Source organism: Xiphophorus maculatus, chromosome 15 (assembly GCF_002775205.1).
Source record: "Xiphophorus maculatus strain JP 163 A chromosome 15, X_maculatus-5.0-male, whole genome shotgun sequence".
NCBI lineage: Eukaryota > Metazoa > Chordata > Actinopteri > Cyprinodontiformes > Poeciliidae > Xiphophorus > Xiphophorus maculatus.
The window spans coordinates 5163845-5188148 of record NC_036457.1 but is presented as its reverse complement, the minus strand read 5'-3'; the positions used below and the strand labels follow the sequence as shown (position 1 = coordinate 5188148).

Sequence of the window (24304 nt, the reverse complement as noted above, 5' to 3'; positions counted from 1 at the left end):
AACAACGTTAAAGAAGGATGAGCAGCCATGAGCGGGACGCCACATCGGACCGGGTCGGACCGAGACACGTCTGAGTCCAAAGCAAAGCAACACCAACCAAGAGAACAGAACCAGACACTGATGAGGACAGAAACAGGAGCGGACCCGGGCCCGGATCCTCCGGAACCGGCTTCCCGCTCCGGTCAGACCTGGATGCCCTGGACGGCCTGGCGGATGTTCTCCAGCAGCGCCTTGTTCTCCGGGCTCTGGTACCGGTCCTGGTGGGTGTACATGTCAGTCAGAGCGCTGACGTACGAGTCAAAGTTCTGTTCGTTCATCGGTTCCTGTGGAGCAGAACAAACCCGGCAGTCAGCGCAGGTGGACACAGCGGGAACACCATCAGGTAAAGCCCGGATCAGTGTTTCGGTCCGGACTCCTGCACGTCTACCAGCAGAACCAGAACCGACCGGGAGCATGCAGAACTCAGGATGGATAGACACAGTCATGGAGGTCAAACAGGAAGTTCCTGGGCAGAACAGGGAGACGCAACAGGAAGTGAAGCTTCCAGTGGCATCCAGAACCAAAACCCAAACAAGGTTCTGGAGGAACCAGGTCAGGTTTGCCTGAAGCTGGAGGAGATTCCAGAACCAGAAAATAGGAGTTCTACATTTTATTTTGAAAATCTTGTTTAAAACCACTTCCTGTTTGCAGTTCAAAAGTAGAAAACAGTTTTGATTTACTCCGAGTTTAATGGTCCCAGTAGGAGCTGAAAACGTTCAGAATCCAATATGGCCGTTCTGATAGTAGAATGGAAAATATCATTATTACTGCTAAAATGGGGAGATGGGTTCTGCTAATATCAGAACCTTCAGGTCCAGATTCATCAGAACCAATCAGAACATTTTCTCTGATATATTAAAACTGTTTGTTACAAAGACTGGAAGAAAAATCAAAGTCATTTTAATCATCCGTTCTTTACGTTCCAGTTTGTTCTGATTTCCTGTTAGCTCTAGCCAATTAGCTCCTGCTAGTGGTGTTAGCTTCTGCTAGCCAATTAGCTCCTGCTAGTGGTGTTAGCTCCTGCTAGCTTGTTTCAGCTGATCTCTCCTGGTTAACGGGGCGTGAAAACTTTGAGGCGTTCGTTTCCTTCCAGATGTTTTGTGTTTTGCCGGCCCAGCATGCATTGCAGAGGTGAAAAATTTTGACTTTTAGTTTAATGGGAAATGAAAACACACAATGTTTAACTAGCTGTGAATCAAACGCAAAGGTTCATTTTCCAGTGGATAAACTGGTTTCTGTCTGCCACCAGTATTCCCAGGTCATCACTCCTCCACCTCCGTGCTTCCTGAATGGTTTGACTCATTTTGTGGATGAAGTGGTGAAGGTGGAGAGTGATGATGAAGAAGAGGAGGATAATTGGATAAAGGATGAAGTCTTACTCTGGGACCATCTACAGGAGGACAGATAATCCATTAGCGTCGGTCAGGAGCTCAGCAACGTCCGCCTTAACGAGTCGGGAACTTCCCCTCGACAGATCCCAGATCACCGGATCACACCGGATCATGAACTCCTCGTTAAGGTGGAGGTTTCCTCACAGGAAGCTGCTCAAAGCTTTCTGACAACTTCCTGTTTCCAGAGATTATCCAATTAGCCCGAGTCTCAATCCAACACTGAGGCGACATGACATCAGACCAACAACATGGCGGCCGGCGCCGCTGGTTCTGACAAGTGGCATGAACACAAAGAAGCAGATGAGGAAAAACTGCTGGAGACGATTTACTGCATGGTAAACACTAAACATGTCAGCAGTAACCTGGAGAAACCTGGAGGAACCTGCAGTAACCTGGAATAACCTGAAGGAACCTGCAGTAACCTGGAGGAACCTGCAGGAACCTGGAATAACCTGCAGTAACCTGGAATAACCTGGAGGAACTCTGATTTAAGGTTCTGTAAACATTTCTGCTCAGCAGGTTTGGACCTGAGCAGGCAGGAACTGAATTCGCCTCAAACATTGTGTGAAAACATCCTTAGTTTATACTTTCAAAATAAAAGCATAGGACAGAGAGAGTTTAATTTTGCCTGAGCAACAGAAACTTGAAGTTCTGAAGCTGAAGCTCAACCGGGCCTGGATGGGCCAACAGTCCCACAGACTGAGCGATCTGCAGGGTTCTGGTGGGGTTCCGGTCTCATTCTTTTTCTGGTCCGAATCAGGTTCTGGTCTGATCCGGTCCGGGTCGGTTCTGGTCCAGGTCAGGTTCCGGTCTGGTTTGGGTTCCGGTCCGGGTCGGGTTCCGGTCTGGTTCCGGTCCGGGTCGGGTTCCGGTCGGGTTCCGATCCGGGCCTCACCATGTGGGGCAGCTGGATGTTGGCCAGGCTGTTGATGAGCGACTGGCTCAGGTTGGCCAGTTCGTGCAGCAGCGAGTCGTTCTGCGTCTCCATGGCCTGGTTCTCCTCCTCCATGGACTTCAGGTTGGTCTCCATGGTGGTGATCTGACCAGAGGAAACAACTTCATTAAACTAATGAAAGAAAATAAGTTTAATTTATGACCTGAAATAGATTTGATGTGCCGAACCTTTATAAGGGCTCCCTGTTAGCACAGCGCTTAGCATTAGCCTAATACTGTGTGTCGCCATACTTCATTACATGTGATAAAAACTGGCGCCAAGACTCAAGTCTCAGATCACAAGTCCAAGCCAAGTGTCGAGTCTCTTGCGTCTTTAGTCTCTGGTGGGGAGGAATCCTGACCAGGTGACCAAACTACCTCTGGTCCGTTCCCATCCAGAGAAACGTTTGACCCAGAGCCAACTGGCTGCAGGGAAACGTTCAGGAAGTGGCTCCGCAACGGGAGGAAGGCATCAAGGAACCAAAGTGACGCCAACCAGAGTCAGACCTGGGTCGGCCCAACTTGTCCTGTTTCCTGGTTCATACAGAACCAGGCTGAAGCTCATGGATGCTGATCTTCATGGACAACAGACTGATGTTCTGACTGTCAAAAGGAGTCTGTATGTTATGATGTAGCAAAAATGTACATGAATCAACTTTGATTCCTCACCGATTCAATACAAAATCTCCATAGATGTGCATCTAGATCCACATTCAGTTGAGACGTTGATTCAACATGCGAGTCGTTTCAATGTGAGGCTTCAACACAGATTCACTGTTGTTTCAGTGTAGCTTCTCTCTTATTGTGTTTCTGACATTCCTCACCTGAGTCCTCAGTTTGATCATATCCGACTCCACTTGATTGTTGGACTCATTCAGATCTTTGATTTCTTCATCCAATTGTTTAATTTCTTCATCGTTTTCTATTCCTGAAACACAAAGTTCCACCCAGATTAGGGATTCTGGCTCGGTTCCGGGTCGATCCGCTCAGAAGTTCTCGTCTCACCTTTGCTCGCTCTTTGTTTGATTGTCAGCATGTCCGCGCTGCTCATCCGGGCTTTCTTCATGGCCGAGGAGGTGCGGGGACAACCGGAGAGACTGGGATACAAACATATGCTGAAAACATCTGGATCAGGCAGAGCAGCTGGAGGACAGGAGCCGTCTTTATTCCTAACTCACCTGCGGTGGGTCAGGAAGCTGCCGCTGACGTGTCCTGAGCCGTCGCAGCCTGGCGTCGGACACGTCATCCCGTCCGTCTTCCCGGCCTTCCAGACGAACTGCGAGCCGTTCATGTAGCTGTCTTTCTGCCTCTTGGCCGCCAGGGGGCAGCCTGACGCGCTGCGGTGGGAGGCGTACTTCCCCGTCACATGACCCTGTCCGTCGCAGCCGGGGACCGGACACCTGGGAGGAGCAGCAAACCGCCGCGGGAAGCAGCATTTTGACTTTCAGCTGGAAAAAGCTGCCCCCTGCAGGCTGGAGGCCAACTCTACACCTCACACTCCGACATTCAGACGCTTACTTGATGGGTTCCTGCTCGTCCTTCTCCTCTTTGCTGTGGAGGATTTTCACGCCGCTCTTCTTGGCTCGAGGACAGCCGGAGAGACTGCAGGACAGGAAGAGGAAACGGCCAGAGTGAAAAACCTGCAGAGCAAACACTGATTCATGTGTTGTTCTCTGTACCTCCTGTGGGAGGCATAATTCCCCGTGATGTGTCCCGATCCGTCACAGCCAGGAGTGGGACACCTAGTTAGCAAACAGCGCCACCAACAGTCAGCCAGAAGAACTATAGCAGAGGTTATCAGCTTGACTTTAAGACTCACTTCAGTTCCTGCGAATTGGACGACATCAAACCACGAATGTTCTTATCGGCGATCTGGCAGCTGGACAGACTGCAGCAGCAGCAGCAGAAGAAGAAGAAGAAGATCATTGCAGAGTCACTGAACACAAACACAACCTGTACTAAGAACTGGACCAGCAGGATCTACTCCACAAGATCCACTGGGAAAACACCAGTAAGATCCAACCAGTGGATCTTACAGCTGATCTGTGGTTCAGGTTCTGTTGCTATGGATCAGCCTGGACCCGTGGCTAGCTGCTGCTAACCGGGTCGGGCTATCGGTGGGTTGGTAGAGCAGCAGCCACAGTCAGTACCTAACACGGCGCCTAGCAGAGACGCTGCAGCCTTACCTCATCAGCTCCTTCTTGCCCTCCTTGCAGGGCGGGAACTTGTGGTGCTTGGGGCTGGGCGCCGTCACCTCGGCCGGGAACCGCGGCTCGTCCAGCAGCTCCTGGAACGGGTCCAGATCGTCAGTCTGCTGCAGGGCGACAGATAAAACCACAGCACTGCTTTTTATTAATAAATGTAACAGTTTCAAATTAAATCTTTTATTAGAAAACAAAGTATTTAGCTAGCAAGCTAAACATTTAGCTATGAGCTAGCTATATATTAAGTTTATAAATTAAATATCGGCGTTGTAAAATAAACGCTTTGCTCTGAGCTAACTAAAGGATTAGTTTTAGTTAAGTTGGTATGTTAAAAACAGACCCAGCTTTTATTTTGGTAGTCTACTAGCATTTATCGGCATATGAATTTTATATATTAGCTAAATATTTACCTCTGAGCTTAGCTTGATAAATACGTAGCTGATATATTAGTTTGAAACTGTAACATTTATGAATGAACTAAAGTGAAAATATGACGTTTTCCTCTTACTGGAGGCTAAATTATTGCTGCTAGCTTTAGACACAGCACCATGAGAACCTGAAGGGATCAATCAGGAGCTCAAAGGCGCCGCAGTAGCTGCCATTTCTGTGAACTCTGAACATGGAGGAGTTTGTTCCTGTAGACCAGATGGTGCAGTACCATCTCTGCCCTCAGGGGGCAGTCTGAGCTGGCGTACCTCTCTGAGCTCCGGCTCATCTCCGGGCCGTTTGGTGAAATCCACCGGCAGCTCCCAGCAGTCGGCGTCCAGCTGGAAGCAGCGGCTGCTGAGCAGAGCCTGGCGCTGCGGCGACATGGGCTGCAGCGGGGTCAGCACCGTGCCGCCACCCTCCGGCCCGCCGGGCGCACCGGACGGCTCCGCCGGCCCGTCATCCTCTGCCCCCGGGCTCTGAGGGACAGAATCATTAAACCCGTTACAGCTGCAGCCTTCTGAACCAGAACCGCTCTTTATGGTCATCCAGCAGGAACAAAACAGCCCAAAGCACAAACAACATAAGACAGGTAGATGGCGCTGCAGCAGCCGAGGCCTCACCTGGGCCAGCAGCTCATGGGGCTTCGCGCCCAGGGCGTTGGGCAGCTCCCGGCAGCGGGTGGACAGGTTGAGGATGGCGGTGGCGGCCATGTGGGCGGCCTCCATGTCGTGGGTGTAGTCGAAGCTGCTCTTGCTGCAGGTGCTGCTGGCGCTGCTGCCCCCCCCGCCGCCGCCGCCGCCGCTCAGGCTGCTGCTGCTGCTGGGGGCGTAGCTGGTGGTGCTGCTGGCCGGGCTCGACGTCTTGCAGTACCGCTTCGCTGCAGTGCCGGAGACTGGAGAACAGACACATGGCAGAGCTGGGAACGGGAGGCGGAACATGGATCTAACGGACCGATCCACTGCACTGGATCCAGCGGACCGGATCCACTGCACTGGATCCAGCGGACCGGATCCACTGCACCGGATCCACCGAACCGGACACCGGGCCAGCGGTTCTGGCCTGTTTCCTGACGTCACTCTGTTATGGAGACTAAGATTCCAAACATTATCACAAAAAATATGTTTCAAAAATGTTAATTTAAAAAAAAAAAATATTTAGAAAATTAAAAACTTCTTAATCAAAAATGCGTTTTGGGAAAGAAAAAAAAAAGAGCTGAACCTACATTTACGCCGTTGCTATTTTTTCAGATTTTGTTCTTTCAAAATAATCAATAATCAAATAATTCAAGTTGGCCCCCCCACCTTCTTCAAATCAGACAAAATTGGTGTCAAACGTTTGTGCAGCAAAAATTTTCGTTTGTGCTGCTTTGGCTTTGAAGATATTAATGAAAGGTTGAAGGTCAAAAGGTCAACCAGCCCCCCCACTTTATGAAATCAGACAAAATTGGTGTCAAACGTTTTGCACAAACCAGCACAAACGTAGTCGAGTTAATTGACACCCATTTCGTCTGATTTGAGGAAGGTGGGGGGGTTGGTTGACCTTTGATGACCTCTAGAAACATTTCTTTCCCGAGAGTCCTCAGGAGGAACAATATTTCTCAAAAACCGCTGGTATCCTTCTATCCATGCTCTATTGAAAGCATCATCTGCTATGGTCTCTGTGTGTGGTTCCTCCGCTGCACAGCAGCACAGAGGAAGACTCTCCAGAGAATCGTAAACTCTGTCCAGAAGACCATCGGCTCCGACTACTCTCGAAGATCTCCACTGGTCTCGCTGCCTCAGGAAAACCAGGACCATTTTAAAAGACGCCTCACACCCGTCACAGTTTGTTCCACCTGCTGCCATCTGGCTGCAGATACTTGGAGCATTAAAGAAAGGACAAACACAGGGTTTCCCCAGTGTATTATAAGCCTGGCGGCCCGCCATGCTTTACTAGCCGCCCAAAAGGCCAAGTGTTGCTTGTTTTTGTTTTTAGGAAAATGATAATTAAAAAAAAAAAATCGCTTATTTTTTTTTGTTGCCAGCTTGCAAGCGTCTCTGTTACAGATTTGTCCCTAAAAGTTAAGTTTATAGAAGAAAGTTGATGCATTTAAAGCCATGAGAGCGGACCAATCACACCGCTGGTGAACCGCAGGAATAACTCGTCTTCGCGCTTTCAGAGGAGCGTTGACTAGCGGTGAGATTGGTTTATCTTTGTGAACAAAACATTATGCAGCGTTTCCATTTCAACATGCCGCCAGCGTGTGGCGCTGTCTGTGCTGATAAGGTTCGTGTCTGTGTTCCGGTTGGTCGGGGCGTTAGCGGTTAACGAACCAGCGCTAACCTCATCATGCAGGTTCAGCCGGTGAGGAGCTTGGCGCTCTCCTCGTAGTCACGCTTCACGATGGTTTTATATTATTTTATTATTATTTTTCCGGTTACGAAGCATCAAATCATACCAAATGCTTTGTCCACTTAGTCAGAGTTAATGAGCGAGGAGATCTGAGAAACTGGAGCAACCAAAACAGTTTCTGTGGCTCTTATTAAAAACTCAAGAGACAGAAATGTTAGAGCTCATAAAGCCACATTAGCATTAAATTAAATCTCAGTTTTTTGCTCATCTCTACGCAGCAGATTGAACTCATCCTGCAGGGCCGGTCCAAGGCTGCATGAGACCTGGAGCAGAATCTGACCTAGGGGCCCCTCTTGCTGCTAAAACCATCAGCACCTCTAACAGCTTCTGTGTTGGATTTAATCTGGGAGAGAGAGAGTAGATTAACTGGCCAACCTGAAAACAATCAGTTATAATTACAGTTTATTCATTTGCTCAAACTCAAAGATTAAACTCACAGCATCAGATTGTTGCTATGGTAACAAAACAATCTAACTATGAATATTGTTCTTTGAACTTTTACAAAGTAAACTTGCCAGCTCCTTAAAATCTTACATTTAAATGTTAAACAATTTTAAATATTTTAATCTATTTATGCTGAAACCATCAAATCAAATTTAGCAGCATTGCTAATCTCAATAAATAAATGTTACATTTATGTATCTGTGTTAAAATATTATCATTTATGGCGCCTGAAGCCCTGGGGGCCCGATGGAGCCGCTGACTTCATTTGGATTAAACAAAAGTGCAAATAATTGATATTCATCTTAATTGTATTTTTTGATTTGTTGTTTTTCAGACTAGTTGTTGGTTTAAATATCGTTTCACTGGAGATGTTTTCCTGTGACATTTAATTACCCAGTAATATTTTTACATTTCCTGCCTAATTAACATCTTTTAGTACAAAAACAGGGCGGACGCCTCAGCAGGTTTACTGGGGGAAACTCTGAAACAGATTGAAGAACAGTTGATAGCCGGTAGCCATATGGGCATTAAATACTCTCTGGTGCTATTTATTATTGCGTTATAATCCAAGTACCGTATTTTCCGCACTATAAGGCGCACCTAAAAACCTTCAATTTTCTCAAAAGCCAAGAGTGCGCCTTATAATCCAGTGCGGATTAATTCAGACCAATATTGAACCACAACAGGTCTCGCAACTACGGTAAGCAGCCGCTGACTTTATTTTCCCCCGTAGAAGAAGAAGCGCGCGGTGCATGCTGGGATATATGACTGTGCGAAGCGTGCCGTTTCATTTCCATTTGTGTGTTTGTGTAAAGACCCCAAAATGGCTCCTATTAAGAGACACGCTAACGACACAGAGTGAACGGAGTTTTCAGAACGCTGGTTTGTAATCTATTAATAAAGTTTGACTGACCTATATGACTGTTTTGTTGACATTCTCTTTAGCGCAGTTCCATCTAATGGAAGCATAACGTAACCCCAGCCTCTACTATAGCGTCTATTCTATGAGCCTTATATATGAAAAAAGTTTTAAAATAGGCCATTGATTGAAGGTGCGCCTTATAGTGCGGGAAATACGGTAACTTTATGACATGGTTTCTATAATGTCAATAAAGATTACTATTATTATTAAGAGGAAGTGACATCTGTTCAAACAGGAAGCAGTCCTCACCGTCGTATCCCTTCGGAGAGAGGTCTCGCCCCTGCAGGGCTTTGGGGGCGGGGCCTCTCTTGCCGTAGCCGGGCTGCTGGCCATCGTAGCCGGCGTAGTCGTAGCTGGTCTTGGAGTATTTCTCCAGCTCCTTGGTGAGGTTGGAGCGCGGCGTGCTGGTGGGAACGTTGTTCTTGAAGCCGTACTGAGGAATCTCCAGCTGCTTGACGAAACACATCGGCCTGAAACGGGAAGAAAACACGAAGCGTTGATGGTCCTGCCAGGAATTGGAGAGCAAAGATTGGCCTGTCATGATAACTAATGTTTCTGGGCGATAAATCGTCCCAGAAGTTATCACGACAAACGATAAAATTGTTGATATAATGGTAATAACAGCATAATAATTCAACAGTTTATTCTCAAAGATCAATAAACTTTAAACTCTGGAATGGAAAACATTTTAAATATCCGGAATAAATAAACAAAACTAATAAAAATGAATTATGAAGAAAATGATCCTTCATGAAAACACCAAAGCTGCTGAACGAAGAGTTTATCGTCTGGTTTTCAGTAGAAAAACGATAAACCATGATTGATTATGTGATGAATTGATTTATTGATTTATTGATTCATTGATTTATTGATTATTGCGACGGGCCGAATCGTAGGGGGCGGTACCTGAGGACTCTGTCTGACGTCTGATTGGTCTTGGCGCCGGCGTCGGCAGTGAAGGTTTTCTCGTGGACCTTGGCCATCTTCTCTGCGGCAGCGATGGGACAGCCGGACAGACTGACGGAGGGACAGACGGAGGTTAGACTGCAGGACAGGAAGCTGGACGCTTCAGACAGGAACTAGTTCTAATGGTCTAACTGGACTCCTCCTGGTCAGGTTGGTTCGCTCCCTGTGGATGAACGGTTTAAACTTCCGACATCCTGGAATAAAGGGATTAGATAATCCCACCAAGCCAACATGGCGAACAGAAGCCGGCAGTTAGTGATGCATCATCAGACAGGTGAGGCGGACTCACCTGCGGTGGGAGTTCCTGTTGCTATTGACATGCCCCCGTCCAGAGCAGCCAGGAGTCGGACACTTTAACACATTTTCATACATGGCAAGGACTTGAACAGACAGGAGAGGTGAGAGAGACAGCGAGGGTTAGGAGCAGACAGGAGACTCAGTACGGACCGCCGGGCATGCTCAGATCACACCAAGATGGCCGACCAGGCGCCACGACCACAAACACCATGAGTCACACTGGGAGATATTTACTGACCATCAGTAGATATCTGCTCTGATTCTGAACCGCTCAATCTGGAATAATCTGATTATGAACGGTTTAATCTGGAATAAGATGATGCTGAACCGCTTAATCCGGAACAATTTGATCATGAACCGTTTAATCTGGAATAATCTGATCCTGAACCGCTTAATCTGGAATAAGATGATGCTGAACCGCTTAATCTGGAATAATCTGATTATGAACCGTTTAATCCGGAATAATCTAATCCTGAACCGTATAATCTGGAATAATTTGATCCCGAACCGTTTAATTCGAATTAATCTGAAACTGAACTGCTTAATCCGGATTAATCTGATACCGAACCACTTAATCCGGAATAATCTGATTATGAACCGTTTAATTCGGATTAATCTGACTGACTACTGTTCAGAAAAACAGAAGGTAATCCAGAAAATCCAGAATCTCTTGGCTGTAGCTTACTTTTTTATTATTATTTTTTTTAATTTAATATTTTATTTGGAAAGGCAAGTTACAATTACATTGTACAATTCAACTTCCAACACAGTGGAAGTATAAGAAGGAACAGCATAAGCCAACCCAGGTTTTTTTTTTTTACAGTAACCAAACAACCACAACAGAAGAGTGAGTGGGGGGTAGAGGAGGGGCAGATCTGATTGTAGCTTACTTTTTATAGCTCTATTTTTTTCATTTCACTCGTTTTCTTTTCTTGAAATAAATTCCAAATGACAGAAAATATTGTCAAAAAATTTCTTTCATTTCAATCTTGTCTTGATTCAAATCCACAAAAACAGAATCTGTGAAAATGCTCGTCAAACAAGATGGCCGCCCTGAGCACATTGACATCACTCGTAACTATGGAAACCCAAGGAGTGCAATGGTGGGAAATAATCCAGATTTTTCTAAAATTAAATCTTCCAAAACAATAAAGTCGATTTATGGTCCAGCCTACATCTGATCCAGAACCATATTCTGTAAATATTCTGGTTCTGGTCTGGAAGCTTTTGGAGTCGGAGTGTCTCTGAACGTTCCCGTTTCTAAGCATGGAAATCTGGAAGCAGATATCTGGAGTTTTCTAGAGTGGGACATCAGACGTCTGACCCGGTCCGAATGCTCAAGATCTGGGAGTCCAGAACCTGAGAGTTTCCCAAAAACTCTCAGGTTTTTGGGAAACCTGAGGTTTCCCTGGCATGAAGCTACCAGGTCCGTTAAGGAATCTGGATCTGGAATATTCCCAATAGACCGGAGGGAGTCCAGGAGGAATTAGGAATGTTCTGCTGAACTGGACTGGTGAGGCAATTAGCAGTGAGTTAATCCAGAACCAGCAGAACCGGAACCAGCAGATTGTTGAGGAAATGCAGCGTTGGGAAACCAAAGAGAATCTGGAGCAAATGTTCTGGAGCTCCCAGTGGAAAGTCGGTTCAATGTTCGTCATGCAGGGGCAGATTAGCTGATGATGGGAAGTCAGCACAAACACGACACATTAATCCAGATTTAATCCAGATTTAATGTCCAGCTGACATCTCAGATTTGCTCCTGATTCATGCTGATATTTTCTGATGGATGAAACAACCCTCCAGCCATGAGCAGCAGGAACAGAGATGATGGTCGCTCAACGTCTTCCTCTTCTACTCAGGCTGCCACTGGCAAAGTTACACACAGCGGCCCGAATCCTCAAAGTCAAACGTTAACAGCAATAATCTGGATTATTTAACCAAATCAGGGGGTCAGGTTTCAGTCATCACCCAGTTATTCATTCATTTATAAATGTCACAGTTCAAACTGAATATTTAGTTAGCATGCTAAATTTGTAGTGCTGAGCTAGCTAAATGTTCAGTTAGCTTAAAACTAAAGATAAATATTTAGCACTAAGATAAATATCTAGCTAGCTACAAACTAAATATTTATCTTGAAACTTAATATTTACATTGGAGCTAAATTTTTAGTTGGTTGACAAAAGCTAAATAAATCTTCTGTTTAAAAATGAATATTTAGCTCAGAAACTAAACATTTAGCTTATAAATGATTGAATAACAGGGTGGTGACTGAAACCTGAGCCCCTGATTTGGGTAAATAATCCAGATTATTGCTGCTAACTTTTGACTCACTTTTCAAACGGCCACCTGTGCTTTCAGACTGTAGAAGGTTTCCTGCTAGCTGCTCTGGATCGGATTCCTGATTTAAACCTTCTCCCATTTCCTAACAGCCTGAAAACACAACAAGCACTAATGGTTCATGCAGAAGCCAGACGATGGATCACCAACATGCCAACACCTTCGGACCTGCACAGAGTCATCCGACGGCTCGGAACACCTCCAGGTTCTGAGCCCGTTTCGAACAAAGCTGCTGGGTCACAACGTGCGCTAGCATTCGTGGTTGTGATTGGCACAGAGCAGAAATCATCTGATTGGCTGGGTAAGGACCAGTGGGCGGAGCAACAGCAGCATCTTACTACTGCTGATTCATCTGGCAAGCTAATTGGACTTTAGCTCGGATTAGGAAGGTTCGATTAAAACCTGAACAGAATTCCTGAATGTGATCCCTGGGAACCACCTGGAGAACCGGGTCCTAACCACGATCTCGGCTCAGTTTTCCCCCAGGACCTCGGAATAAAGGCCTCCAGCTGGTTTCATCAATCAGAAGATTTCCGACTCCGAGGAAACACCCAACATTCCCACAGAAACACGTCAGGCGGATAAAAAGCAGCAGCACCTACTTTCAGGCGGGACCCGGTCTTTGTGAGGACACCCGGACAGGCTGCGGTGGTGCGGGTACAGACCCGTCACATGACCCGTTCCGTCGCAGCCCGGCGTCGGACACTTGCTCTCCTTCTTCTCTCCTCTGGAAGAATCTGGAAACAATCAGAAGCAGAAAGGTCCAGTGAAACTGGGTTTCCATGCGGAGCGGCCGTGTACCGGGCGGTACCAGATATTCAAACGGAGGGCAGCTCTGGTTAGGGTTCTGGTTCTGTTAGACGGCATGGTGCCGGGTCGACACCTCTGAATGATTATGTTCTTCAAACCATCCAGGAATCATTTCTGTCGCGCTCCAGGGAGCGTTAACCTGCTGCCATGTGGGAACAGCGTTTTCATGAACTGGTAGAGCTGGTCAGTGCCAAAGGTTTCCCAGCACAGGTGAGAACTTTACCTGGTTGACAGGTGAACTCTACCTGCTGAAGGAACCAGCTAGTCAAGCTGGCCACGATACTCTGCTCAGTCACTGTTTGTTGAAGATCAGCAGCAGTAACTCTGAAGCTGCGATCAGTGAGTGGATCAGAACCCAAACACAGCTCTCCATAGTTTGGATCAGAACCGTCCTTGGGTCAGTCAGTGCAGGTGTCTCTACCTTTAGGGTAGTACGCCCTCTTCAGCCCATCCGGGTGCATCCTGGACTTGCGTTCCTCAGCGGCCATGCTAAGCCTGGGGCTGTGCTGGTCCCGGCGGGGCGTGGCGTGCTCAGTCACCATCCGGTCCCTCATCACCTTTGCCCTCTCGGACTCCAGGGCGATGGCCTTCTCCAGCAGCGACAGGTTTCCCTTGGCCATGTCGAACGTGTCGTCGGAGCGGTCTGAAGCTACAGAGGTGGTGTCCTCGTCGCCCTCCTGGCTGCAGCTGTAGCCTCTGGATGCTGGACTCAGTTGCTCCTCCAGCTTCATCAGGTTCAACATCTCAGAGTAGCTCCGCTCCAGAGGCCTGGCGTCTTCCTGAACTCCGGTTGGATAGCTGTCGTACCTGAGAGAGAAGCACAGACAGATTTCAGCAGCTCTAGATCAGGTTCCTTAGACAAAGAAGCAATGATCTGAGTCCTAAGCAAAGACTGGAGGGAAGGAGCTTCCTGTGGCTGAATGGTGTTTGGTAGAACACCTGAACCCATCAGGGATTGTTCAGGTAGAGAAGGCCCAACTGTGACTGGCTTTCCAACCACCAGCCCACCGGACAGGATATGTATTCCATCCAGCAAGTTCTTGGTCTCAGTAAAACCTCCAAAGAGAGGCAGTCAGACCAAACGCCTGAACCACCTGGACTTCTTTCAAAGGTGAGAAGCAGCGGTTCTGCTCCTCACCTGGTCTCTAAGGCTGAACCGAGCCGCTCTCTAGAGAAGCTCATTTCTGGTTTATGGTTACTAGTTTTGGCTACAGGTTGATATTATGTGATGTAAACCTGATCATTTGTTTTGTTTCCTACTTACATGACCTGGTCTTACCTGTTCAGGTGTTGCAGCACCTGCTGGTCCACTGCTTGTTGAACGTAGTTACTGTGCAGGGCGGGTCGGTCCGACGGTGGCGTCTCGCTCAATTTTCGGGCCAGATCAAAGCATTGGTTCCTCAGACACTCCAGACTGCTGAGACATACCTCCTCCCCAGCTCCCTCCGTTTGACCCCTGACCCCCAGCCCCCGCCCATCATTCACCACAGCACTCTCTGGGTATCCGTCTTCAGGCAGCATGGCGCCGTGACCCTGAGCCAGGAGCTTCAGAGAGTCCACAGTCTCTCTGACCACATCGCTGTCCAGGTCCACGCTCAGGTCGCCCTGCCTGTCGTCCGGCTCGCTGCCGTCATCATCGTCATCGTCTTCCTCCCCGGCGCTGTTGGACGAGTTGCTGTTCATCTCGGACTCAGTCACGGCCTGGTAGGCGGCGTCTTCTGCGATCTTACCGAGGTTGAGCAGCGACTTGGCCACAAGCTCGTCGTAGTTCTCGTACTCTTCTTTGGGGGCGTTTCTGATGGCGCAGCTGTTGTTGTTGTTGTCCTTGTGGACGGGGTGGAGCTTTGATTGTCCGCTGGGTTTGTACTGGTTCTCTGCAGGAAAGGAAAACACTTCAGTCTCAATACAGCAGCAGCAGCAGCAAAGCACCGTCTACAGACAAAGATACAGTTTGATGCATAGAAAATGTAGAAAGTGTTCTCAGAACTTCCTACTGATCGGCATGAGATTACAGAACCAGAACGTGTGAAGGCAGCAGAACGTGCTGCAGCCGGGTTCTTTAGCAGCAGTCTCGCCCCGTTCGGGTGCCGTTCACACCAGAACCGTCGCTGCTCCAGAACCTCACCTTTCATTCATTAAGAGATGAACGGATTTAGATCAGAACCGGATCAGAACTCACCCTGAAGCAGAGTCTGCTCCCCTTCCTCGTCCTCTTCTTCCTCTACCTCATCCTCCGGCTCTTCCTCATCGTCACCATCATCTTCATCCTCGTCCATCCCCTCCTCCTCTTCCTCCGCTTGCTCTCCTCTTTCTCTCGTGTCTGAACTCTCCAATGCAATCCCCTCCTCTTCCTCCTCTCCATGCTCCTCGTTGTCCTCGGAGAACTCCTCCTCCTCGTCTTCCTCTCCCTGCTCCTTCCTCTCCTGTCCTACCTCTATGGTTTCATAGCTGCTGAAGGCTCCACCCCCCTGCTCCTCCTCTTCTTCCTCCTCTTCTTCTTCCTCTCCCAGGCAGGAAGCAATGAAGGGCCTCCTCTTTGCTGCCGGTTCCGGGGTCTGTTTGTCCAGAGTCCTCCTCTTCTTGGCCAGCGGACAGCCGTAGACGCTGCAGGGACACAGAGGGAACATTTGGGAACATTCGGTTAGTTATTAACTGGATTCATCAGGAAACCATCAGCCGGAAGCATTTTCCCAGACAGGAACAGATCCGAGAACTCCTCCTCCTCTTCCTCTTCTCTCAGGTGTCATCCAGCAGCTCTGGTCTCATTTATTTCACCAACAATAACAGTAACCTCCACACACTGCAGTCAGAACCCTGGACCGGACGGTACGAGAACCCTGGACCTGGATCAACAGGTGTGTACCAGATGGGTTCTGGATCCTGAATGAGTTCCTGACCTGGAGTTCAAGTTCTGTGAGCCGAACCGTCAGCAGCAGACACAGTCGGGTCGGTACCAGAATCTCGCTGAAAGGCTGCTGTGGCTCCTGTTGCCATGGTTACCTGCAGCCTAATTAGAGCTGGCAGGTTATTTTCCATCGCCACGGCGACACGTCTGCAGCAAAGTTTTAATGAAACCGGATCCGGAATCAAACTGAGCGGATTCAGCAGATCTGATTGGTTTTCACCATGAGGGGGTGGAGGGGTGATGGTGGTGGTTACCATGGAGACAGATCCTCTGCAGCTTCCAGACGGTGCTGTCACTATGGCGACATCCTCCAGAAAAAACTGGGGAGGCAAAGATGGGGGATTGATTCAGAAAGAGTTACGGATCAGATCCAAATGTTATAAAACCATCGTGAAGCGTGACTACAAGGAGAGCGCCAAGCTCCTCACCGGCTGAACCTGCATGATGAGGTTAGCGCTGGTTCGTTAACCGCTAACGCTCTGACCAACCGGAACACAGACATGAACCTTATCAGCACAGACAGCGCCACACGCTGGCGGCGTGTTGAAATGGAAACGTTGCATAATGTTTTGTTCACAAAGATAAACCAATCTCACCGCTAGTCAACGCTCCTCTGAAAGCGCGAAGACGAGTTATTCCTGCGGTTCACGTAGAGCTGCGCAACCAGAGCTAACGCGGCGGGTTTAAGCTCTTACCTTGATGTGGAGTTTGCCAAATAACATAATCCCTCACAGAGGGTTGATGTAAATATCTGGTCAGTCTGTGTCCAGTTTGAGTGAAAGGAGACGATCCGCGCTGAGTTAAACTTCAGAAATCAAGCAGCAGCGTGAGGCAAAGCGCAGACGCTCCAGCGGTGTCGTTGGTCCGCTCTGCCGGCTTTAAGTGCATCAACTATAAACCATCTGTTAGGAATAAATTTGAAACGCTCAGAGCAAGAGACGCTTACGAAACAGATTAAAAAAATTTTTAAAAAGGTTTTTAAAAAAATTACTTTCCTAAAAACAAAAACAAGGAATGCTTGGCCTGGTGGGGGGCTATCAAAGAATGGCGGGCCGCCAGGCTTATAATATGCTGGGGTAAACCCTGCCAACCTGTCCTTCTGTCCAGCTTGTCTCATGGCGGCCTCATTTAGCTTCTCCCACCAAGCAGCAGTTTAAAGACTCTTTATTTCCTGATCTTCATCAGCAGAGTCTTCCTCGTTACCTAAGCAGTGAAATGTTTCGCCATCTGAACTTCCTGACCTTCATTATCTCTGAACGCTTTGTTGTCCTGAAGCCCCCGAACGCCTCCTCCAGCTCCTCTCACGCCTCAAACCCAGAGCGTCACGCAGAACGGCTGCTGACGTCAGACCAACCTGTCAGGGCGAAGCTTCCAGAACCACAACAGGAAGAAAGGAAGAAAACCTGCAGGATGAACGTCCTGCCCAGAGCTGCAGCTCAGAGGAAACATTCCTGACTTTATCTGAGAAGCCTGCTTCACCTGCTGCTTCACCTGGAACATGGAGATCCTGGTGAAACGCTGCTTCAGCCTGAACACCTCCAGTTCCACAGGCACCATCACCAACTATCAGATCATTTCCAGCTAGAAACTGAGTTAACAGCCAGACCACCAGAAGAAAAGCTCTGGATCAGACTGAGCCATGATGATGATGATGGAAATGATAGAGGGCAGATCATACCTGCGGTGTCTGGCATACTTCCCGCTGACATGACCACTGCCGTCACATCCAGGGATCGGACAGCTGAGGAGAAACAGAGCGTCACAACACGGCAGCAACATCTGGGTCTGTACCAGAGTCTGGAAACACCTGGACCAGAAACATCTGCAGGAGTACACCGATGAAGAAGAATGATGAAGATCTGCAGACGCTTCCTTACCTGAATAACTCCTGAGTCACTGCATCCACCGCAGCTTCAGACAGAAACAGAGATTCAGGAAGAGGAACTGAAAAATGTCCCACGGTCACAACGGAGGAACTGACGCTCAGTAACAGGAAGTAAATGTTACTGAGCCGCAACAGGTACTAGGCGTTACTGTTACTTAGGAACGCCGAAATAACAGGAAGTACTGGCTCAGTAACAGGAAGTAATGCCTAAATAACAGGAAGTACTGGCTCAGTAACAGGAAGTAATGCCTAAATAACAGGAAGTACTGGCTCAGTAACAGGAAGTAACGTCTAAATAACAGGAAGTACTGGCTCAGTAACAGGAAGTAATGCCTAAATAACAGGAAGTACTGGCTCAGTAACAGGAAGTAATGCCTAAATAACAGGAAGTACTGGCTCAGTAACAGGAAGTAATACCTAAATAACAGGAAGTACTGGCTCAGTAACAGGAAGTAACGCCTAAATAACAGGAAGTACTTTCTCAGTAACAGGAAGTAATGTCTAAATAACAGGAAGTACTGGCTCAGTAACAGGAAGTAACGCCTAAATTACAGAAAGTACTGGCTCAGTAACAGGAAGTAACGCCTAAATAACAGGAAGTATCTGCTCAGTAACCAGAACCAGAACTGTTACAGGAAGTAACAGTGCAGTAACAGGAAGTGGCGGATAACTAATAGGAAGACATTTACCTTAAAATTTTTAGTCTGCGAGGGAATATCAAACAAGTTCTTTGAAATTAATTAAGGTCTGGTAATGGGTCTTTACTGGGTCTGGTACTGGGTCTGGTAATGGGTCTTTATTGGGTCTGGTACTGGGTCTGGTACTGGTTGGACTGGAGGCAGATCATCATGGTGTTAGGGTCTAGGTTTGGATATTGTCCAGAATGATAAGCCGGCTGTCGTACCTCGAACTCCTTTGGACCGGGTACGATGGCGTTTCTCAGCCTCCATCTGAAAAATACGACAGAAAGTGTTGATCACGTGACCCGGCTGACGCTCCACGCTGAACCAGCCCCGGTTCTACCTGGCTGTAGCTGCGGTGGCGCCGTCCGCTTTCTGCTGCTGAGGACTCTTCACGCCCAGCGATGCGTCACACTCCGTCCTCCAGAGCCATGGCCTGAGGAGACAAGATGGCTGCCTTCAGAGATCCAGAACCCTGAGCCGGCCAGACTTCCTCCAGCCGACCAGAGGTTCAGGAAACCCTCCATGACGAGACATTAGTCCGGTCACCAGAGGTCAGGGGTCACCAGAGGTCACAGTCAAACATCAGAAACATTAAGATGACCTGCAGCAGAGCGAGGAGAGTCCACCTGCAGACATGACTCAGAGCGGTTCTGCTTCATTTAACCCGACCACCCGGGTCGCCCGGCGCCACCGCCTCACTGAGCGCGCTCAGACATCAGCTGGACACAACAGAACCATCCCAAAGACCAAAACCAGAACCCTGCAGCTCTCCTCCTCATTAGCTCTATTTTCAGCTTTAATAAACTGGCAGGACATTATGACCAGAACCAGAAAAACAAACATGAAGAGCCAACCTATCAGAACCAACCAACGCCGGCCCAAATTCCCTGAAACTTTAAAGCTTTTTGCTTGGTGAGAGAACCAGAACAGAACCAGAGGAGAACCTGAACAGAACCAGACCAGAACTAGAGAAGAACCTGAACAGAACCAGATCAGAACTAGAGCAGAACCTGAACAGAACTAGAGCAGAACCAGATCAGAACCAGAGGAGAACCTGACCTAGAACTAGAGCAAAACCAGAGGAGAACCTGAACAGAACCAGACCAGAACCTAAACAGAACCTGCTGGTTCTGTGAAGCAGGAAGGATCAGAAGACTTCAGGATGTTTGGGTCGTCTGATGAACCGTTCTGGGTCCCAGGAGTCTCAGGGTTCTGGTCCAGTAGGACCCAGAGCAGCCAGACCAGAAGATCTGACCATCACAGGTCCAGATCCTGGCAGAACCACCAGGGATTCCTCCCAGAACTCTGTGTGTGTGTGTGTTAGCTGCAGCTTCCTGCTGATTAATATTCAGTCCAACGCTCTGACTGTCTGCTACGACATGATGCAGCGCTCTGCTGCACACACACTTCATCAGGCATGTCACACACACACCCACACACACAGAGTCACACTCCGTCAGGCAGAGCTGCCAGTTGAACTTTGCAGAGGAAATGTTCCTCCTTGGCGCGCCGCCCTCCCAGCCACCGGATGGCGCCAAATATAAAATGAAGAAAGGAAGAAGAAGAGTCACCAGACTGGTGTAGAAGAAGAAAGAGGAGGAAGAGGAAGCTACCATCAGACTCTGTTTCCAGCATTTTAACAAACTGCATCTTCTATTGGCCCACCAGAACCAGAACCAGTCTGGACTGAGTCCGGTTCTCCTCCTCCAGATTGTTGCTGGTCTGGGTTGGTCGTCATGGAGACAGGGCAGCAAAACCTACTGCCGTTTCTGGTCTGGAGGAGGTCGGGTACCAGCAGCGTGGGTCCAGAGGAAGTTCTACAGAACATTCGGGCTGAAGTGTGTGTAGGTTCTGGTCCAGAGAGACACTGGAGGGCGAGAGAAAATCTGGAACTGATTGGGAAAACCTGAAGTGGGTCCGATACCCCAGAGTTTCCCCCAGTAAACCTGCTGAGGCGTCCGCCCTGTTTTTGTACTAAAAGATGTTAATTAGGCAGGAAATGTAAAAATATTACTGGGTAATTAAATGTTACAGGAAAACATCTCCAGTGAAACGATATTTAAACCAACAACAAATCCAAAAATACAGTTAAGAGGAATATCAATTATTTGCACTTTTGTCCAAATGAAGTCAGCGGCTCCATCGGGCCCCCAGGGGTTCAGGCACCATAAATGATAATATTTTAACACAGATACATAAATGTAACATTTATTTATTGAGATTAGCAATGGTGCTAAATTTGATTTATTGTTTAAATTTAATGATGTATCAGCTGTGGTTGTTTTAAAGTGCTTTATAAATAAAGTTGGTATGGTATGGTATTGATTTGATGGTTTCAGCATAAATAGATTAAAATATTTAAAATTGTTTAACATTTAAATGTAAGATTTTAAGGAGCTGGCAAGTTTACTTTGTAAAAGTTCAAAGAACAATATTCATAGTTAGATTGTTTTGTTACCATAGCAACAATCTGATGCTGTGAGTTTAATCTTTGAGTTTGAGCAAATGAATAAACTGTAATTATAACTGATTGTTTTCAGGTTGGCCATGTTAATCTACTCTCTCTCTCCCAGATTAAATCCAACACAGAAGCTGTTAGAGGTGCTGATGGTTTTAGCAGCAAGAGGGGCCCCTAGGTCAGATTCTGCTCCAGGCCTCATGCAGCCTTGGACCGGCCCTGCAGGATGAGTTCAATCTGCTGCGTAGAGATGAGCAAAAAACTGAGATTTAATTTAATGCTAATGTGGCTTTATGAGCTCTAACATTTCTGTCTCTTGAGTTTTTAATAAGAGCCACAGAAACTGTTTTGGTTGCTCCAGTTTCTCAGATCTCCTCGCTCATTAACTCTGACTAAGTGGACAAAGCATTTGGTATGATTTGATGCTTCGTAACCGGAAAAATAATAATAAAATAATATAAAACCAGCATGAAGCGTAACTACGAGGAGAGCGCCAAGCTCCTCACCGGCTGAACCTGCATGATGAGGTTAGCGCTGGTTCGTTAACCGCTAACACTCTGACCAAACGGAATACAGACATGAACCTTATCAGCACAGACAGCGCCACACACTGGCGGCATGTTGAAATGGAAACGCTGCATAATGTTTTGTTCACAAAGATAAACCAATCTCACCGCTAGTCAACGCTCCTCTGAAAGCGCGAAGACGAGTTATTCCTGCGGTTCACGTAGAGCTGCGCAACCAGAGCTAACGCGGCGGGTTTAAACTCTTACCTTGATGTGGAGTTTGCCAAATAACATAATCCCTCACAGAGGGTTGATGTAAATATCTGGTCAGTCTGTGTCCAGTTTGAGTGAAAGGAGGCGATCCGCGCTGAGTTAAACTTCAGAAATCAAGCAGCAGCGTGAGGCAAAGCGCAGACGCTCCAGCGGTGTCGTTGGTCCGCTCTGCCGGCTTTAAGTGCATCAACTATAAACCATCTGTTAGGAATAAATTTGAAACGTTCAGAGCAACAGAGACGCTTAGGAAACAGATAAAAAAAAAAGAAGAGGTTTTTAAAAAAAATTATTTTCCTAAAAACAAAAACAAGCAACGCTTGGCCTGGCGGTTGGGGAGCCGTGGGGGGCTAGCAAAGCATGGTGGCCGCCAGGCTTATGATGCACCTGGACCTGGAAAAGGTCCTGGTGGTTGAAGAAACGGATCCGAGAATCTGAACCGGTTCAAACGTTCAGCATCATCACAGATCCGACCAATCAGACTCCAGCCCGGTCCGGATCCTGACCGCCAAATCTGTTCCTGATGTTCCAGAAAAACATCTGGAAGGCTCGCCGGCACAGAAAGTTCTCCTGCATCACTTCCTGTTTCTGCCACTGAGGAATTCTGCAGAGATCTCTGAGTTAATAACCAGAATCCGGCTAGACCGACCCAGAACAAGGCGGACCGGACCACTGGTCCATCTGGAACCAGAAACATTCGGATCAGGAACCCCAGGAACAAGACATACAGAACATTCTGACCCAAAACCAAAAACACTAACTTCCCTCCAAACATCAGGAATGACCTCCAGACGACTGTGAAAACTCTGAAAGTTTTCTGGAACCAGATTCATGAAGATGCCTCTGGTTTGAGACCCAAACCTGACCCAGTACTGATCCAGATCAGCACAGAACCAGAACATTTCTCTCAGATTTTCTTGACAGAGGAAGGCTGTTTCCATGGAAACCGGGCCGGACAGGAATCAGCTGCGGGAAGTTGAGGGAATATCTGGACTAAATGACATCGGGACTTCATCTGGCAGCATCCCAGCTTCCCAACGGGATCGCCATGACAACCAGCAGGACCGCAAAGCATTCAGGGACCAGAGGAGACGTCGGGAATCACCAAAGCAGACTCTGCTGACCTGCAGATGGGATTCCAAGTGTGAATGACCGGAGCAGCAGAGCAACATGAGTGAATCATTCCAGAAAAACCCGGATCCCCTGGAAAACTCCAGGAAAACGGCCGGAGCTGCTCAACATTCCCAACGGAAAACGCCTGGAAAACCGCTGGCATCAGCTCAGGATGAACCCGGAATATTCCTGGGATTATCAGGAAATAATCCCAGTAGAACAGAACAAAGAGGGGAGACACCTGGAGACACCTGGACACAGACTGCTGCAGGAGCACGAAGCGGCGCCATGGAAACCTACAAGCTCTTCCTCCTCTCCTCTTCCTCTGGAGTCTGCAGCCTCTTTCTGTCAAGGTCTCCACTCCGCTCCGAATCCTTTGTGACGCTGGGCCATGCCTTCACTGGGGGGGGATGAGGATGCAGAGGATGAGAAGGAAGAGGAGGATGAGGAGGATGAGGAGGAAGAGGAGGGAGCGTTTACCTCTCAGTCTCCGGATCTTCTCCTGTCTTTATGTGTCGAGGACGGCGCGCAGTCAGGAGGCGCATTCAGCCTTCCTCCTCCTCCTCCTCCCTGCTCCTGCATTCACTACAGCGCGCGCATCCTGTGAACGCGCCCCGTGAGTGCGCGCGCATCCTGTGAGCGCGCGCCCCGTGAGTCGTGTTGCCTCCTCTCTTTGTTCAGCTCTGAGCAGAAACTCCGCGCTGATCTTCGGCTGCAGCATCCTTTCCCTCAGCGACGCTCCAGATGCTGAATCCTCTCCAGAACCGGAAGGTTCTGATCCGGACTGGTTCTGGTTTACACAAATAGGCAGGTTTTTAATAACTAAAGAATGTTTAACCATCAATAACACAAACATGATGATGATGAGTGAGTGTGTGTGACGTTTATAAAGTTACTCAGTCAAAAATGAACAGAAATAATCTGGGTAATTTGGCTCGTCATAACAGAAACAATGGAGGTTCATTTTTCTGTCATATTTTAACCATGTTACTCATTCATTATAAAACATTTAATTACTCAACTAAAAGTTTAGTTTACCACCGAAATTCTAAATATTTAGTTACCAAAGTAAACCCAAGTATTTAGCTCATTTAGCTTGCTAACTAAATACTTAGTTTGAAACTGTGACATTTATAAATAAATGAACAACATGGTGAAAATATGACTGCAAAATTAACCTCCATTTTTTTCTCCTATGGCAGCCTAATTACTAACTGTTTGACTAAGTAACTGAGTAACAGATGAACCTTATTCCAGCCACTAGCCTAGCCGTTAGTCTAACAGTTAGCCCTAGCCGCTAGGCTAACCGCTTGCCTATTTT

General features: G+C 47.7%; 1 protein-coding gene across 5 annotated transcripts; it reads right to left on the bottom strand.

The window, feature by feature from the left end:
• Positions 1 to 92: 92 nt before the first annotated feature.
• LOC102233291 (myelin transcription factor 1-like protein) lies at positions 93 to 23722 on the bottom strand. 5 transcript variants are annotated; one of them, XM_023347436.1, is made up of 24 exons: positions 23464 to 23552; positions 23284 to 23383; positions 18977 to 19069; positions 18858 to 18903; positions 17946 to 17979; positions 17747 to 17809; positions 15343 to 15767; positions 14443 to 15037; positions 13585 to 13970; positions 12956 to 13090; positions 10009 to 10099; positions 9660 to 9770; positions 9003 to 9223; positions 5617 to 5888; positions 5263 to 5472; positions 4550 to 4677; positions 4183 to 4251; positions 4043 to 4105; positions 3882 to 3965; positions 3542 to 3763; positions 3369 to 3460; positions 3188 to 3291; positions 2326 to 2469; positions 93 to 323 (listed from the first exon to the last, which is right to left on the bottom strand). In XM_023347436.1, exons 4-24 carry the CDS (start codon positions 18901 to 18903, stop codon positions 183 to 185), a joined length of 3636 nt encoding a protein of 1211 aa, XP_023203204.1. In that variant the 5' UTR covers positions 18977 to 19069; positions 23284 to 23383; positions 23464 to 23552; the 3' UTR covers positions 93 to 182. The 5 variants fall into 5 exon arrangements, with proteins under 5 accessions (XP_023203204.1, XP_023203203.1, XP_023203205.1 ...); XM_023347435.1 differs by lacking the exon at positions 23284 to 23383; XM_023347437.1 differs by lacking the exon at positions 23284 to 23383 and having other exon boundaries at positions 4550 to 4674.
• Positions 23723 to 24304: the final 582 nt, after the last annotated feature.

Bases quoted from the DNA above. Each gene is read 5' to 3' on its own strand.
- LOC102233291 (XM_023347436.1), bottom strand. From the start codon at position 18,903: ATGGAGGCTGAGAAACGCCATCGTACCCGGTCCAAAGGAGTTCGAG. The intron at 9,224-9,659 runs GTACCGCCCCCT...TTCCCGTTTCAG, and splicing joins ACGTCAGACAGAGTCCTCAG to GCCGATGTGTTTCGTCAAGC. The intron at 3,461-3,541 runs GTGAGTTAGGAA...TTTGTATCCCAG, and splicing joins AGCTTCCTGACCCACCGCAG to TCTCTCCGGTTGTCCCCGCA.